The sequence below is a fragment of the Cnephaeus nilssonii genome (genome assembly GCF_951640355.1).
Source record: "Cnephaeus nilssonii genome assembly, chromosome: 10".
Classification (NCBI taxonomy): Eukaryota; Metazoa; Chordata; class Mammalia; order Chiroptera; family Vespertilionidae; genus Cnephaeus; species Cnephaeus nilssonii.
The window spans coordinates 10,510,774-10,529,390 of NC_137081.1; the positions used below are offsets into that span (position 1 = coordinate 10,510,774).

At 43.5% G+C, this 18,617-nt stretch overlaps 1 protein-coding gene across 1 annotated transcript; it reads right to left on the reverse strand.

Moving 5' to 3' along the window:
* Positions 1 to 343: 343 nt before the first annotated feature.
* On the reverse strand, positions 344 to 3,482 carry LOC307106529 (T-cell surface glycoprotein CD1a-like). Its single transcript, XM_079783094.1, has 6 exons — positions 3,279 to 3,482; positions 2,671 to 2,934; positions 1,963 to 2,241; positions 1,474 to 1,752; positions 1,053 to 1,146; positions 344 to 877 (listed from the first exon to the last, which is right to left on the reverse strand). The coding sequence occupies exons 1-6, from the start codon at positions 3,337 to 3,339 to the stop codon at positions 835 to 837; spliced, it is 1,020 nt and encodes a 339-aa protein (XP_079639220.1). The 5' UTR covers positions 3,340 to 3,482; the 3' UTR covers positions 344 to 834.
* Between the last annotated feature and the right edge of the window lie 15,135 nt (positions 3,483 to 18,617).

Below are 18,617 nucleotides of genomic sequence, written 5' to 3' on the forward strand. Positions count from 1 at the left end.
AGCCGATAGCCAAGGCCAGCCGGCCCCTTGGGCCTACCCTGGGGGGCTGAGGGGACAGGGGTACTCTGGAGGCAGGCGTGTGGCAAGGCAGGTCTGAGGAGACTGGGAACCGCCAGCATGTGTCTGTGGGCACTGCCATCTTTAAGGACCTGGCAGTCAATTAGCATTTTCCCTCCTTATTGACTGTGCGCGCTGCCGTCTGCAGTGTCGAGAAGGTCAAGTAGCATGTTTTCTCTTTCTTAGATAGGATTGTCACTTGTTACGTCCTCGCTTCCTCCTTCCTTTCTCTAGAACTTCAGGTACCTGATGTTTGTGGTAAATGCTAAGCAAACTTAACACAGGCTTTTATTGAAAGCATACTACATACAGTTGCACACTTCGTAGAATTTAAAAAGACATAGACGTTGCTCTCAAGCTTAAAAATTAGAAGGTGAAAAGGGGCCTACATAACTGCAACAACGGATAAAAAGTGAGAAGTAGATTAAGCAAAGTTCACTGAAAAGTGTGTGGGAGTTCAGGTGCTGTTTCCACTTGTGAATCAGGGAAGGCCCCCATAAAGAAGTGACATGTGAAATGGGCCTGAGATTCATCAGTTTTTCAATATGTACAGGTTGCTAGGGTCTCATTTATCCAGAGTTAAAATAAGAGTTTTATAATCTCAGAACCAGGTCAGAAAGCAAGTCCTGCAAGATTACCTTTAGCTTATATTAATAACTAATCATTAAACACACAAATAACAACACATAAACAACCTAAGTTGTACATGGAGAGCTGATCGGACATTATCGCCACGCTGCGTTTAAATATGTGTGGAACCCCAGGGCTGCTGGCATCTCACTCCAAAGGAAGAAGAGTGGCAGGAGGCTCACAGTGTGACCTGATAAGAAGAGAGAGGAAAGTCACTCTGCATGAGGTGGAGGTGAGAACTGAAAGTAAAAGGAAGGGGCTGAGGAAAGAAGAACTAAGAGAGAAAGAGAGAGAGAGAGGGAGAAAGAAAGGTGGGAAGACAGGGAGGGGGTGAAAGAACAGGAAAGGGGGGCACAAAAACTCACCAGCGCTTCCTAAGCCCAAATGCAAGAGCTGTCAGGAGCACGAGGGGCACCATCACTGCCACGATGATCCAGCCCCTGGAGCTACGGTGACGTTCTGTGGGTTTGGGTGCACACAGGTGTCATTTCAAACCCACCCCGTTTACTGCATTTCCCTGGTCGGCCTTCTTTATTAGAGTGTTCGCCTCACTAATCTTTGTTCTTGTTTCCTCTCTCCTCCCCATTCAGAGTTGAATCTTTCATCTAACCCTCAACATCTTCCTACTTCCTCCGGTCTCTCATTTTCAACTCTTCTATTTATTGGATTAATTCTCTTCATTTTGGGGTTTGGAGGCCATAAGTCCCAAATGTTCTACTTGGCTCTCCTGCTCTGCTTGTGGACCATCCACTCCCATTCCCAGTGTGGGCCCCAGGTTCTTCTTACCCAAGTAGAGGATGATGTCCTGGCCTCCTAGGCTGCTATGTCTCACGCGGCAATATAGGCCAGATGTCTCAGTGGCTTCCACCTCCAAGAAAACCTGAAGGTACCATGTCCCATCAGCATTGGGCAAGATACCACTCTGTTGTTTGCCCTGCTGTACCTGTTCACCTCGCATCCACTTTACCCAAATTGGCTTTGGATGGAAGCCAGAGACATGGCAAACCAGCATCTGACGGTCAGGACCGGGATTGGGGCCAGTGGACAGCCAGGCCTCTGGTTTTACTGCAGAGGACAGGAAAGATACTCAGATAAGGACTAACACAGACTTGGAGGTTCATATCTTCACATCAGTGTAAATGGACACATCTATCCCATGCTGGGAATTCACGCATTATCATTCTCTCTCCTGTCCCCTTATCCTCAATTTAAAGGGATGGTGTGAAGATACAATTTTAGAATAGAAAATGCTTAGAGGAAGGATATGGGACTGACCTTCTCTCTGGAGATCTGCCTTCCCTGCATCAAGGATACTCAAGAGTAAGCGTGGGCAGGTGTCACTGAGCATCCTCTGTGTTATTTTGTTGGCTACATGGTACTGACTGAATACTCTGCTCATAGGCTGAGCTGTAATTTCATCCTTTACAGATGGCAACCAGGAAGTGTTCTGGAAGTGCAGGAGCTCTGATCCTTGATAAGCAAATTGATAGAAGGCTACTATGGCTCCCCCAGGGTGCAGTTCACAGCCTCCTGTTGCCTGTACCTCAAAGGGATCTAGGGGAGAAGGATTGTAAGTTAAAGGAAAGAGGGAGAAAAGATGAAATTAGTGGAAGCAAAAAAAGGAAATAAAAGTAGTTTGGGCGATTTGAGGTAATGGAACAAAGTTTGGTTTGATCAGAAATTGTAATCGGTGGTGGTAGAAAGTGGAAGGAAAAAAATGAATGACTTATTTTTTTGGAAATAGAAGTGAGCAAATTGTTGAAAGAAGGTGACATAAATGGTGAGAGCAAGAGAATAAGGAAGCAGGTAGTGTGAGAGTCGTGATTATAATAACCCAGGTTGAATGAAATGCAATAGGTTACAATAACTGTACAGGCAGAGAATGCTGAAGAGATTGAATGTGGGGGGAAACTGGGTTAAGGAATTCATTAAGACACCCCTCACCCAGCACATTGCACCTCCCATTTTGGGAATTGAACTTACATTTAAGCTGCCATTGACGGGCATGTCTATGAAGTTCGTTCGGCATTTCAATGGAGAGCGCGTGGTGGTACTCCTCCAGCTCTTTTATCTCTTTCTGGGTCAAGTTGCCCGTGGACCAAGGCCGCAGGAAAACAATACTGCCAGAGTTGTCCACCCTAAGAGTCTGCAAGTCACCCACCCAAGCAGAGCTCCGACTTTTCACGCAGGAACGGTTGTAGAAGGATGAGCTGTGGATCATTTTGAAGGAGATCTCCTCCTGGAAGGCTGTGGCAACAGAACAGATAGAATGAGGAGAAGAAAAGGCATCGGGAAGGAGAGAGAATGAAGAAAGGTGCCAGGAAGGAAACACTCAGAATCTGGACATAAGGGAAGCCATGGCTACCTCAGCAGCATTCAGCTGCCCAGGGCCCCATGCTTTACAAACAACCTTCAGAAGGGCACAGGGTCCCAGAGTACGGGATACTCAGGTCTGTGCTGACATTCTCCTCTCCAGGTGTGTTCTGAGGACGCCACCCCACACAGAAACACACACACACACACACACACACACACACACACACACACACACACCCATTTGTACCCAACAGGACAGTGGCCAGAGTTCTTACCATCTTTATTGTCACCTGGTGCGAGGAGAACAGCTAGCAATGGAATTTGCAGAAACAGCATTTCCTTTACAGATGTTATTTCTTTCTCAGGACAGTTTGTCTTTGGCTTCTGTTTTAAATAAAACTACTCCACACTACCTCTGTTCTGTCTTTCTTCGTCTAACAACAGACCAAAGAAAACAAAAACCCAGTGTTGTGGGTCGAACCCTGGAGTCAGAATAAGACCACCGGAGGCTGCTGATTGATTAAAAAAAGCAGGCAAGGATTTCTTGAACTGGCCAGGACGGCCGCGAGAGCACCACACGCAGGTGGCCACCCTCACGACCGCGCCGTTTCAGGTCTAGCCAGACTTTTTAAAGGTCCAAACGACAAAAATTTTCCTTTGTTCTAAATTCTAAATTCTAAAGGCTGGGAACAGCCCGCAGGGCCGCTCCCAGCCACCTCCTGCTGGACATTATTGGAATGTGGCCCTGTCTTGGGAAAGCAGGTTTTCACAGAACAGAACCAAGCGGACTCGGTAATCTCTAAAGGTTATCTACAGTTTCTACTCCTAGAGCTACTGAGTCAGTGGAATCAATCTCCTGTAGTCCTGGTCCACAGGCTCAGGAACATTACCTCTGTGAGTCTCCAGGTCTCAGTCTGGAAGCTGAGGTAACCACCCTATTGTCCAAGCAAGCAAGTGCGTGCAGAAGCCAGAATAGCAGGGTTAAAATTCAAACAGCAGTTTTTACCTAAGTATGGTTGCTACCATACTTCACCCAGTGTCCTTCCCTAAATTCTAGACACCAATTCAGCCTCTCATTTCTCCTCCACTTCTGACTCTTACCTGGCTTTCAGCATCTTCCTTGTTCAGCCTTCATTCTGTTCATCTTTCTCTAATTCAGCCTCTATGAAATAAGTCTTATGTGGCATTGAAAACTCATATTACCTCTGGAGATATTTCCTTCTCACTCAGACAATCCAACCTAATAATAGACAAATATGCAAATTGACTGCACCTTTGCCATGCCCACCAGCCAATCAGGATGACTATGCAAATTACCCCAACCAAGATGGCGGTTAATTTGCATATCAAGACAGCGTAGAAAGAAGCGAAGAGCTGCAGAAGGGAGCAAAGCTACAGAGAAGCAAGCAAGCCAGGGAGAGGAGAAGGGAGGAGCGGAGGCGGGGCCGGGGGAGAAGGAAGGAGAGCGGGCGGGCTGGCGGAGAAGGGAGAAAAGCAGGGGGGCTGGCGGAGAAGGCGGGGCGGGGGAGAAGGGAGGAGAGCAGGCGGGGCGGGGTAGAGTGCAGCAGGAAACCCTATTGCAGGATTCTTCCTGCAACAGGAATGCTAGTGAAAGCATAAAAAAAATGGTTTTCCAATTCCTACCTGATGTTTTGTTGTCCCTGCTCTTCCCTGTCAGTCTGAACTTTTCGTGCCAATAGTTTTTCTTCAAATAGTCTCTTCTTCTGTCTAAGCGCCACCCCATTGTGTCATGTCTCTGACATCTCACTGGCTGCTTTATTTGATTTTCAGAATCTCCTATGGTTGCCCTGTGTAACAGTATAAACTACTACTCCATTATCCTTAGGGAAGAACCAGTAGCCATCACAGAGACCACAGGAACCTGGAAACATAAAAATCTCTGTTTGACTTGCAGTGACATATATTCATTTACCCAAGAGTCACTCAGCACCTGCCTGCATACAAGCATCTTACGACACTCGTGAATATCTAGTGGTCTATAAGGAAATCTCTTTATTCAGGAGCTTTTATTCTACTTAAGAAGGAAGCACACAAACTGAGGACTATAAGCCTTGGTGTGCCGGGTTTTATTATAATGTACAGACTAGAGAAAACAAGCCTTCTTGAAACAAAGTCCCAGCCGTTAACTGACGTTGCCCAGTCAGAATCTTGGCTCCATTGATTTGCTCAGGGTGTTAGGTCCGTATACCTCTGCTGTACTGGATCCCCAACTCTAGCAGAATGCCTCCGGGCAAGGTGCTCAATGAGTAAGTTTGAATGATTGAATAATTGGGTTCAGGCATCCAATTATTTTTTTCATTACACAGATTTTTAACATTATTGTTTAAGGTATCAGAAATTTTTGCTTGTATTTCTAATTGGTGAAATGAGAAACTTACACAGTTTTATTTAGGATTAAAATATATGCTAAGAAGCATGAAGTTTACACAGAGGGGTATGCTGTAAATCTCCTATTATAAGTTTTAAAAAACAGTGATAATTTGTGGGAAATTAAATTAATAGAATATTCTGGAGTTCTTTATCCAAGTTTTCCTTCTTATTGGCCCTGCTGGGATCTTCCAGCTTATTTGATCATACACGGGTATTTGCTGGCCATGCTGACCCTGCTCTTTCATGCTTATTGTGTTCAAAAGGCTCTTAAAATGTTGTTTTCCTTTGGAACTTCTAGATAAATGTGCTCTGGCCATTTTGTTATTTATTTGTATACAAGTAAACAAATTATCTAAGCCTAATTCTTAAAATACTTTGGAAAAATGTTAAGATTATATTAACCTAAAATTAAAAAGCCAAAACTCGAAGCAATAAGGGTTTATTTGTATTGCAATTTGGGAAGCACAGATTCAAGCAGAAACCACATTGTGTTCTGATTACAGGGTGAGAGGAAGGGAATTTTAGGAGAAAAGAATGGGATAATTGCATGCGTACAAAAAAACCCCACAAACACACAAAAACTTCTATTGGTGCTAAGAAGCTGATAAGCTAAATTGCTCCATAGCTATTGTAGGGGTTCAGAAAAGGCCTCCCCAGAATGGGCCACTTTAGCATTTGTCTTATTTTGAGCCTTAGCGTTTGAATTATGTTGAGCCAAAGACAATTAAGACCCTGCAGGCTTATGATAAACTTTTACTTCTCCCTTAAAGAATTTAAATGAGGGGACTTGCCCATAATAAGCTTTCAGCAGAAACATTTTTAAACCAATCTACATGGCAGGGCAGACTACTAGTTACTGCATACCTCTTATTACCAAGCTTTTGAAGCCCCTCGCTTCCCTACCTCATCTTTACCTCAGACTTGCCTCTCATACCTCAGTTTTAGAAAGTGCCATGTGGTCAATCTGACAAGTTCAGTGACAGAAAGTAACCTCACAGGGTGGCCTGATCCTAACTTGCTAACTAGGCAGGTCCCAATGGGCAGTCATGCTCCAGGTCTAAAGGTGTATCTTGGCCTTAAGCAAGCTCTGTGCGTTGTTCTTGTGCATCTGGGTTAACACACCTCTGAAATGTCAGAGGTACTCTTTTCCAGCCCCTCTCAGGTGTGACCACCTCACGGAGCACATCATCTTGTTAACTGTCCCGCCCCCCTGTTTGGTGCTGGGGACTGCACTCCATGAACTGAGCCACACTGGCCAGGGCAGGACGCCCATGTTCCCCTGTGCCCTCTCACCTCCCTGGAAATCCCTCCTCTTGATCCACTGGTGCAGGGGTCCTCAAACTTTTTAAACAGGGGCCAGTTCACTGTCCCTCAGACCGTTGGAGGACCGGACTATAGTTTAAAAAAACTATGAACAAATTCCTATGCACACTGCACATATCTTATTTTGAAGTAAGAAAACAAAATGGCAAAAACACCCTCATGTGGCCCGCGGGCCATAGTTTGAGGACGCCTGGATTGGTGCTCAGGCTACAGGCATGCTCATGTTCTAACAGCTGTGACCTGGTGCTTCCTCAAACACCACCAGAGCTCTGGAATTTCTCTGTCCTCTAAAGCTTTCCTCAGAACCCAGACCGGACCTCCCCTCCCACACAGTCTCCCACACTCATCTGAATTCACACTCCCCGGCAGCAGTAACCTCAACTTCCCTGCTAGAGAAATCCACTGCCCCTTACAGGCCTGTGCCTTTTACTGGGCTTCTTCCTTTCCTTCCCGCTTGGCTTCACGTTTTTCTATCCTGTTTCTGTCTTCCAGCCTCTCTGTGTATCTGATGTGAGTGCTTCTTGCCTTTCACAGCAAGTCTCTTGCCCTAAAAGGATCTTAGGACTGAGAGTTAAGATACATTCCTGGATGAGACACCTGCTGGATGCAGTGAATTGGAAAAAGCACATCAGCATTCTGGCCTCAGTTTTCTTATCTGTAAAATAACTGGGTTCAAAGAAGTAAATGTTTTCTAATCTTGTCAGCTTTCCCTCTAGCATTCTGTGCGTCCTACTGGGCTCCCATTTCTAACCATTGATGTGCTTCTCCTCCTCATTTTGCTTTTCCCTCATTTTTTAAAACGTTACTTTTCAATTAGTTTATGTCAAATATTATTTAGTATTAGTTTTAGGTGTATAACATAGTGGTAAGACCATCATATCTTTATGAGGTGTTTCTATTTATTAGTATTAGTTTCAGGTGTACAGCATAGTGATGAGACAATTATGTCCTCACAAAGTGTTCCCTAAGTATTTTCAGTATCCACCTGGCACCTTATATAGTTGCTACAGTATTATTAACTATATTCCCTGTGTTGTGCTTTACATCCCTGTGACTATTTTGTAACTGTCAATTTTACTTCTTTTTAAAATATATATATATATTGATTGATTTCAGTGAGGTAGGGAGATGGAGAGAAAGATAGAAACATCAATGATGTGAGAGAATCATGGATCGGCTGCCTCCTGCATGCCCCACACTGGGGAGCGAGACCACAACCCCAGGATGTGCCCTAACCGTAATCGAACCATGACCTCCTGGTTAATAGGTCCTTCCTCAATCAATGAGCCTCACCAGCTGGGATCAATTTTATTTCTTAATCTCTCTACTTTTTTCCCCCACTCATCCAGTCCTCCTCTCCTCTGGCAACTGTCAGTCTGTTCCCTGTATCTATGAGTTTGTTTCAATTTTGTTCTTTAGATTCCATGGATAAGTGAAGTCATGTGGCATTTATTTTTCTCTGACTGGCTTATTTCACTTAGCATAATACCTTCTAGACCCACCCATGCTGTCACAAATGGTAAGATTTTGTTCTTTTTCATGGCTGAGTAATATTCCACTGTATACCTGTACTACCACTTTCTCATCCACTCCTCTGTTGATGGGCCCTGGACTTGGTTCCATATCCTGGTCCTTCCTTGTTTCTCCTTCTGCATGTCTTAGCAGGCATTCTCCATTTAGCCTCCAGCACAGTCCCAGCCTCCTCTCCATTCTCTCATAGTCCCTGTCCATTCAATATCATCTCTATCATCTCAGTCTCCTTCCTCACTCACTTTCAACGCTAAAGCACTGTTTTATTGCCTGACCCTTAAATTCCTGTGTGTTATATGTAAATCACAGTTATAGATTTTATTTCTGGAATAAAACATAACTTGGGAAGACTGTGATAATTCTCATGTGAGGGAAAGTACAGGGACGGAATGAGTCTCAAATGTTTTCTCTTTCCAGCCAGTGTTGCTGGGTGTTTGAGCACCGACCCATGAACCTAGAGGTCCCAGGTTCAATTCCTGGTCGGGGCACATGTCCACGTTACAGTCTCAGTCCCCATTCGAAGGACTGCAGGAGGCTGTTGATCAAATTCTCTATCATTGATGTTTCTATCTTGCTCTCCCCTCCCTTCCTCTCTCTCTAAAACAGTCAGTGAAAACATATTTTTTTTAAAATCTGTTTTATCTACTATACACTGAGTGGCCAGATTATTATTGTGCTTTCAGAGATCATTTGAGAGGATCCCTGATTAAGATCTGCAGTACTTTGATGCACTCTTGCCCTTCTGTTGTCTTGTACCAGTCTTGCCACTCTCTGTTCTGACCTAACATTGACTAATCGCTGATGGCCACAATTCGAATGTTTAGACCCAGATTTTCGGCTGACAGTCCAGTCTTTAAACCATGCGTCCTCAAACTACGGCCCTCGGGCCACATGCGGGTGTTTTTGCCGTTTTGTTTTTTTTTACTTCAAAATAAGATATGTACAGTGTGCATAGGAATTTGTTCATAGTTTTTTTAAAACTATAGTTTGGCCCTCCAATGGTCTGAGGGAAAGTGAACTGGCCTCCTGTTTAAAAAGTTTGAGGACTCCTGCTTTAAACACTGTAACAACAGATGCTCTTGAACATTTAATGAATGCAGCCTTTTTGTTGATACTCCATGGCTCAGAGCACCAACAATCATCCCACGTTAAAGGCTGTTAAATCGCCTTGTTTACCCTTATCTTCAGAAAAAAATTACTTTTACTGTCGTGGTAAACAATCTGCTTCCCTATTTATAATGGTCTGGCCCTCTAGCAAATTCAGTGCGAAATTATAGCAAATTTGCCTACAAATGTCAGGTGGTCATAATAATCTGGCCACTCAGTGTATATTTGCACTACTTATGTGGCTTTGCTCAATCTGAGCACCAGAATATTGGCTACAATGATTATGTCAGACCTGGGCAGTGAGACCCGTATATCCATGAAAATATTTCACCTGTTTCTTAATTTGTAAAGATACCTAAAGTATTAGAACTAAACCTATACAACAAGCAACAATACACAACACCTAACTCCTCAATTAAAAACGGATGAGAATTCTTGGTCCATGAACATTTATTGGTTATACTGCTTAATAGAGCTCACCTGTTCTAGCAATCACTACAGAGTGATAAAAATTCACATACCTGTCAGGTACCTCTTTTGGGAGATTGCATTTAAAATTTTTTCTTTTTCTAATTTATTTTGTCAAGGCTCTTATTATCAGACTAGAAGCCCGGTGCATGAAATTCGTGCACGGCGGGGGGTTGTCCCTCAGCCCAGCCTGTACCCTCTCCAATCTGGGACTCCTGGAGGGATGTCCGACTGCCCGTTTAGGCCCAATCCCACCGGGCCTAAACGGGCAGTCGGACATCCCTCTCACAATCCAGGACTGCTGGCTCCTAACTGCTTGCCTGCCTGCCTTCCTGATTGCCCCTAACCGCTTCTGCCTGCCAGCCTGATCACCCCCTAACCACTCCGCTGCCAGCCTGGTTGATGCTTAACTGCTCCCCTGCCAGCCTGTTTGCCCCCAACTTCCCTCCTCTGCCGGCCTGGTCACCCCTAACTGCCCTCTCCTGCAGGGTTGATCACCTCCAACTGCCCTCCCTTGCAAGCCTGTTCCCTCTCAACTGCCCTCCCTTGCAGGCCTGGTCCCTCACAACTGCCCTCCCTTGCAGGCCGGGTGCCTCCCAACTGCCCTCTCCTGCTGGCCATCTTGTGGTGGCCATCTTGTGTCCACATGGGGGCAGGATCTTTGACCACATGGGGGCAGCTATATTGTGTGTTGCAGTGATGACCAATCTGTATATTACTCTTTTATTAGATAGGATAGAGGCCTGGTACAGGGGTGGGGGCCAGCTGGTTTGCCCTGAAGGGTGTCCCGGATCAGGGTGGGGTTCCCTTGGGGCATGGAGCGGCCTGAGCGAGGGGCCTGTGGTGGTTTGCAGGCCGGCCACGCCCCCTGGCAACCCAAGAGGAGGCCTGGTGTCTGGAATTTATTTTCCTTCTACAATTGAAACTTTGTAGCCTGGGGCGGAGCCAAGCCTGCTGTTCCCTCCGGGGTGGCAGCCATCTCTGTGGCAGTTAATTCACCTTCTACAATTGAAACTTTGTAGCCTTAAGCGGGTGAGCCCAGCCAGGGTGTGCGAAAGCTTTGCTTCCCCTGTTGCCGGCGGCAACCCTGGCCTGCTCTCTCAAGCTCCATTCTGCCGCCATTTGTTTGAATTTGTTTACCTTCTATAATTGAAACTTTGTAGCTTGAGTGGAGGCTTAGGCCTGCAACGGCTATGGAAAGCTTGGCTTGCTCTGTTACCTGGGAAAACTTGCTCACTGTGGCTGTAGCCATCTTGGATTGGGGTTAATTTGCATACCCGCCCTGATTGGCTGGTGGGCGTGGCTTGGCTGGTGGGCGTGGCTTATGTAGCAGAGTGATGGTTAATTTGCATATTACCATTTTATTAGAGAGGATAGAAAGTAGGTGGAAATACTCTTTGTTACATGTTTTTAAGCCGATTTTGATATTTCCCTAAACTGTTCTGAAAATGCCGCCTAAATATTTAGTTAATATCCTGCAATGCCGGGTACACACTTGTTCCCACTTTGCTTAATGACTCATCATCTCGAAGAAAACTTTGCCAACACCAGAGGTGCTGGTTTGCGAGGGTTGCCATAGCTACTCACAGACTGAGCAACTCAAACACCACAAACGTATTCCTGAGAGTCTGAGGGGACAGAGTTTAAGGTCAAGGTGTCAGCAGGTTTGTTTCTCCTGAGGCCGCTCTCTTTGGCTTTTGGACGGCCATGTCCTTGCTGTGTGCTCCCATCACCGTTCCGCTGTGCACACCCATCCCTGGTCCTGGTGTCTGTGTGTCCAATGTGTTCTCAGAAGGATAGCATTCAGAATGGATTGGGGCTCATCATGAAGGCCCGGTGTTAACTGAATGATCTCCATAAAGGCCTTTTGTCAAAACACAGTCCCATTCTGAGATCCTGGGGTTAGGACTTCAGGATTAAGTTTTAGGAAGAACAAATTCAGCCCATACACGGGATGGTTTCACTTTTCAAAATCTTCTTTACTTTTCAAAATCCTCTTGACTTGCAAGTGTGTTTTCTTTTTAACAGAGGTGTCTCACAGATATTTAGACTTCAGAGACAGTGAGTAACACTTAGCTTCCAAAAAGCCTGTACTTCTATATTGTTTTCTTACAATTTACTCTTCTTTTACAAGATACACTTGAAGAAAAACAACAACATAGTAGGAAGAGTAGTGGTTATCAAGATTTATTAAATCTAAAGTAATTAAGATTACTCTATTACATTCCATTGGCACAAGGATAGACTCACAGAAGATTGGAACAAAATAAGGAGTTCAGCAACAGGTCAGTATACATATAGGCACTTAAATTACAACATAATTGGTGCCGCATATCATTGTTATTAGTCAATTGACTAACATGGAAAAAATTAACTTTATCCCCATTTCATTGCACACACAAAAATCAAGTCCAGGCTTATTGTATATCTAAATGTAAAAATCAAGCTTCTCAAAAATAAAGTGGTTTTCAAAGTGTGATCCTCAGACCACCATAATCAGCAGCATCTGAAAGTTGTAAAAAAATGCAAATTCTTAGGCCTCTTTGCTGACCTAAAGAACTAGACATTCTGGAGGAATGTAAAAACATTTCTTTTTAAAGAATAAAAAAAAAGAAAAAACAGCTCCATGATGATGCTGATTTCTACTCACATTTGAGCACCACAGTTTAAGGAGACTATCTCATGACCTTGGAGAAGGAGTAAATAATTTACAGGAGTAAATAACAATCATTATAAAGAACAATATTAATCATTGTATCCCATTAAAAATTCTTTCCATCACAATAAAGTTTAAGAGAATAAAATGTAAACCAAAGAATGGTAGAAAATATTCACAATACGTATATTCAGCAAAGAACTAGTACACAGACATTATATAGAACTTCAAATCAGTAAGAAAAAGACTGATGTCCTTCTTCACCACACACACACACACAAACACACACACACTCAAACACACACGCACACACAAATAGCTAAAAATTTAAACTGGTCCTTCACAAAAGAGTGTATCTAAATGGCTAATGGCATACGTTAAGTACCATTAGTCAACAGGAAAATACAAACCATAAACATTTAGATAACCATAAATACCCACATAAGAATGGCTAAAATTAAAGGGGTTAATAATAATAAAAGTGTAATATGCTAATTAGACCAGATGTCCTTCTGGACGAAGCCAGGGCTGTGAGGGAAGCCCAGGTCTCAGGTGCCAGAGGGAAGCTGGTGCTGGCCACCTGGGGGAGGAAGGCCTACTCTTAGGCTAATTTCGTGCATCGGGCCTCTAGTCTCAAATATGAGTGAGTGTGTGGAGAAGATGAAAGGGAGACTGCTATAAGCATGGTGAAAACCTGTTTCTATTAAGTGTAAAAACATGTCCCTCCTGTGACCCAGCAATTCCATTTCTATGTATATTCCTATGAGAAATGAATGTGTATGTTATCAGTATACACGCACAAAAATGTTCTATGATCCACACTCCACAAAGTCAAGGACTGTCCTTGAGGTGTTAATGCCCCACATCTGCCGTTTTGAGCACCCACACCTGATAATCCCTTCTCACAGGTGTCCGACCACGTCATGTAAAAACCTTAGGACACAATGCACAAGACTCCAGTGCAGCTCAAGTTCAGGGCTGTTGCCTTGCAGTTGCCAGGGGCGAGGGTTGAGGGGGAATGGACTGAGAAAATGTGAGGCAGGACAGAAGAGGTGACTGATACTAGCAGCTTTTTTAAAAATGTTACCTTTATTACAAGCAGGTCTTTATGAATAAACATATAAAATATAATATATACACAAAACCAATTATTTTTCATAGGAAATCTTCCATAGGCCGGTCTGTTCAGTAACTGTTTAACTCCCAGTTATTCATATACAGACGCATATTCAAATACAGACATTCACAAGCATCAAGTTACAGCTCTTTCATGCTGTCTAAAGAGAAATTCCTGTGAAACTCTGTTTCTCCCCTTCACTCTATTCGATATTAAAGACCAATGTCTGCCCAGCTGGTGTGGCTCAGTGGTTGAGCATCGACCTATGAACCAGGAGGTCGGGTTCGTTTTCAGTCAGGGCACATGCCCAGGTTGCAGGCTGGATCCCAGTGTGGGGTTTGCAGGAGACAGCCAGTCAATGATTCTCTCTCATCAATGTTTCTATCTCTCCCTCTCTCTGAAATCAATAATATCTATATAGATATAGATATAGATATAGATATAGATATAGATATAGATATAGATATAGATATAGATATAGATATAGATATAGATATATAGATATAAAATATATTTTATTGATTTTTACAGAGAGGAAGGGAGAGGGATAGAGAGCTAGAAACATCGATGAGAGAGAAACATCGACCAGCTGCCTCCTGCACACCCCCTACTGGGGATGTGCCCACAACCAAGGTACATGCCCTTGACTGGAATCGAACCTGGGACCCTTCAGTCCGCAGACCGACGCTCTATCCACTGAGCCAAACCGGTTTCAGCCAATAAAAATATATGTAAAAAAAATAAGGACAGTGAGTTAAAAACAAAACAAAACAAAACACCCTTTGCCTGATGTGCCGCTGTTCACCTGCAGTAACAGCTGTTCATCTGTTGGGACCGTTACCCTAACCCACCACTTTGAGAAGATAAGGCACACTCAGTCTGGTACCTTGCAAGTAAACTATTGATGTGGGAAACTTGACTCTGGTGTACTTACCCCATGTATGTTCCCCATAGTTACAGACAGCCTCACATGAAATCTCTATATTGCACTGTAACATGAAACTCTTAATTTCTCCCGTTTTTGTTAGTTATCTCCTCTAATCTCCAAATTTAAGTATGTATAAGAAATTGTATGGGAAAAAAAAAAACAAAAACAAAACAAAACAAGTGAACACCAAAATAAATAAATAAATAAATAAATAAAACATTTTTTTAAAAAAGAAATTATACCAAGTAAATTCCTGTGAACAATTTAATTTCATTATTCTAAAACCCCATAATTTTAATTACATAATTTCTACTGATCCAACTTGCATTATATTTTAATTAAAGTATTTTCAGACAGATCAGTTCTTATTCATATAAAAATTATACACGGTAAAAACTAATTGGCAAATCAAATCTTGAATTTTACCTGTAAAAGGTTTGCTTTTGAAAGTTATCTTTTTTAGACATTTTTTTCTGCAAAAATTCAGTTTCCCCTGATTGACTTCTATAGATCTAAATAGAACTATATGTAGTTGTATCCACTAAGTATTTGACTTTGTTTGGTTTTGCTGCTTATTTATATTTATTTTAAGATGTAGATAAAACAAAAATAGTTCTTTGTTTTGGATTAGTTTATTACATTGCTAATTAGGTTCTCCAACAAACTTTGCAAACTGTACTAACTATGCAGACTCTGAACTGATGAAAGAGCATATAGGATAGGAGTAAGTGTTCTCTGTTATATAGACTGTCATGTCCTCTACAAATGAAGATGGTTAAGCTTTTTGGTTTATAATCTTATGGCTTTAATTTCTTATTTTGTCATATTAATTCTTAATTAATAAGATTGGGCCATTCACTACTATGATGAATACAAATGGCCTTAGACGAGAAGCCAAAAATGTCACCATTTAGTAGGATGTTAGCTGGTTGTTTTTTTTTCCCCTTTATGAAATTGAGAAGGTGCCCTTTCATTCCTAGTTTACTGGAAGATTTTGACATGAGAAGGTGCTCAGTGTTTCCAATGTTTTATTTCTACCTATAGAGATAAAATATGATTATTCCCCTCTATTCTGTTACCATGGTGAATTATAATGATTGATTTTTAAATTTAAAAATATCTTCCTTGTCTGGTATAAACCCAAATAGTCATCATGTAATAATCACTGCTAGATTCTATTACATTTTGTTAGGAATTTTGTATCTATGTTTATAAGAAATATTGGTGTATAGTTTGATTTTCTTGCAATTATCTTGTAAGTTTTTAGTGGTAGAAATATGCTGACCTCATAAAGTAAATTAGGAATGCCTTCTTCGTTTTCTGAAAGGTTTTAATGTAAGGCAGGTATTTCTTCTTTAAATGTGTGAATTCAATAATCTTTCTGAGCCACAGGTTTTCTTTGTGGGAGAGTTTTAATAACAAATTATTGTAATATTTATTATTATTTATGTTTGTCCACTATATTTTATATATGATATTTAACAATTATATTACATACTAGAGGCCCGGTGCACAAAATTTGTGCTTGGGGATGTGTGTGTCTCAGCCCATCGTGCACCCTCTCCAATCTGGGACCCCTCTCACAATCCAGGACTGCTGGCTCCCAACTGCTCACCTGCCTGTCTTCCTGATTGCCCCTAACCGCTTCTGCCTGCCAGCCTGATCACCCCCTAACCACTCCCCTGCCAGCCTGTTTGCCCCTAACTGCCCTCCCCTGCAGACCTGGTCTCCCTTAACTGCTATCCCCTGCAGGCCTGGGTCCCCCCAAATTGCCCTTCCCTGCAGGCCCGGTCGCCCCCAACTTCCCTCCTCTGCCAGCCTGGTCACCCCTAATTTCCCTCCCCTGTAGGCTTGATTGCCCCCAACTGCCCTCCCTTGCATGTCTGGTCCCTCCCAACTACCTTCCCCTGCTGGCCGGATCGCCAACAACTGCCCTCCCTTGCAGGCCTGGTCCCTCCCAACTGCCTTCCCCTGCTGGCTATCTTGTGGCGGCCATCTTGTGTCCACATGGGGGCAGTCATCTTTGACCACATGGGGGCAGCCATCTAGTGTGTTGGAGTGATGGTCAATTTGCATATTATACTTTTATTATATAGGATTAGATAGGATAGTGGCCTGGTGCATGAGTGGGGGCCAGCTGGTTTGCCCTGAAGGGTGTCCCGGATCAGGATGGGGGTTCCCTTGGGGCATGGGGCGGCCTGGGCGAGGGGCCTGTGGTGGTTTGCAGGCCAGCCACGCCCCTCGGCGACCCAAGCGGAGGCCCTGGTATCTGGGATTTATTTATCTTCTCTAATTGAAACTTTGTAGCCTTGAGTGGAGGCCTGGGCCGGCCAGGGTGTGTGGAAAGCTTGGCTTCCTCCATTGCCGGGAGCAACCCAAGCCTCCTGCTCTCTCCAGCTTCGTGGCTGCCACCATTTTTGTTGGGATTTATTTATGTTCTATAATTGAAACTTTGTAGCCTTAAGCGGAGGCCAAGGCAGGCCAGGGCAGACAGAAATCTTGGCTTCCTCCATTTCCTGGGGCTACCTGCTCTTCCTCCAAGCCTCCTGCTCTTTCTGTGGCTGCAGCCATCTTGGTTGGGTTAATTTGCATACTTGCTCCTGATTGGCCGATGGGTGTGGCTTATGGGTGTGACGAAGGTATGGTCAATTTGCATATTACTCTTTTATTATGTAGGATTTTATTAATACCAACCTAATCAGATGTTATCCTCTGTCCTCAGTTAAAACTCTGTTTTAAGGAACTTTTAAAAACAAATCTTTATTAATGAAAGTATTACATATGTCCCACATTTCCCCCCAGTGACCCCTTGTAGACCACCATCCCTTCTCCCGCCCACGCCCCCCCACCCCAGGCCTTCATCACCCTATTGTCTGTGTCCACAGGGTATGCATATATGCATAAAGTTCTTTTTTTTTTTTTTTTTAAATATATTTTATTGATTTCCACAGAGAGGAAGGGAGAGGGATAGAGAGCTAGAAACATCGATGAGAGAGAAACATCGACCAGCTGCCTCCTGCACACCCCCCACCGGGGATGTGTTCGCAACCAATGTACATGCCCTTGACCGGAATCGAACCTGGGACCCTTCAGTCCGCAGACCGACGCTCTATCCACTGAGCCAAACCGGTTTTGGCAATATATGCATAAAGTTCTTTGGTTGATCTCTTCCTCTGAGATTCTGCAGTCTGTTCTATGCTTCTATATCTCTGGATCTATATTGTTCATCAATTTATTTTATTCATTAGATTCCACACATGAGTGAGATCATGTGATACTTGTCTTTCTCTGACTGGCTTATTTCACTTAGCATAATACTCTCTGGGTCCCTCCATGCTGTCTCAAAGAGTAAGAGACAGTATGGAGGGACCTGCTGCCTGGTATTCTATGGTGTAAATGTACCCCAGCTTTTTTATCCACTCATCTACTGATGGCACGTGGGCTGTTTCCAGAGGTTAGCTATTGTAAATTGCCCTCCTGTGAACATAGGGGTGCATCTATTCTTTCTGATTGGTGTTTCTGGTTTCTTAGGATATATTCCTAGAAGTGGGATCACTAGGTCAAATGGCAGTTCCATATTTAATTTTTTGAGGAAACTCCATGTTGTTTTCCGTAGTGGCTGCAACAGTCTGCATTCCCAGCAGCAGTGCACTAGGGTTCCTTTCTCCACATCCTCACCAGCACTTGCCATACTTTTTATAATATCAATCAGATAAATAATTTTATATGGATGTGTCTTTGCAATTCTGTTTTTAAAATCCTCACCTGAGGATATATTTTTATTGGCTTTAGAGAGAGAGAAACATTGATTGCTGCCTCCTGCATTGGCCTGACTGGGTTTCGAACCCGCAGCCTCGGTATGTGCCCTGACCGTGATCAAACCTGAATCCTTTCAGTGTATGGGACAGTGCTCCAAGCAGCTGAGTCATCTGGCCAGGGCCTTTGCAATTTTTAAAAAATATATATTTTTATTGGTCTCAGAGAGGAAGGGAGAGGGACAGAGAGACAGAAACATCAATGATGAGAGAGAATTATGGATCGGCTACCTCCTGCGTACCCCCCACAGAAGATCGAGACGGCAACCCAGGCCTGTG

What these genes read in the sequence shown, in the direction of transcription:
- LOC307106529 (XM_079783094.1), bottom strand. Translation starts at nt 3,339, where the DNA reads ATGCTGTTTCTGCAAATTCCATTGCTAGCTGTTCTCCTCGCACCAGGT. An exon ending in GGCAGATCTCCAGAGAGAAG is followed by an intron (nt 1,753 to 1,962) that starts GTCAGTCCCATA and finishes TGTCCTCTGCAG; the next exon opens with TAAAACCAGAGGCCTGGCTG. An exon ending in TTTGGGCTTAGGAAGCGCTG is followed by an intron (nt 878 to 1,052) that starts GTGAGTTTTTGT and finishes TCTTCTTATCAG; the next exon opens with GTCACACTGTGAGCCTCCTG.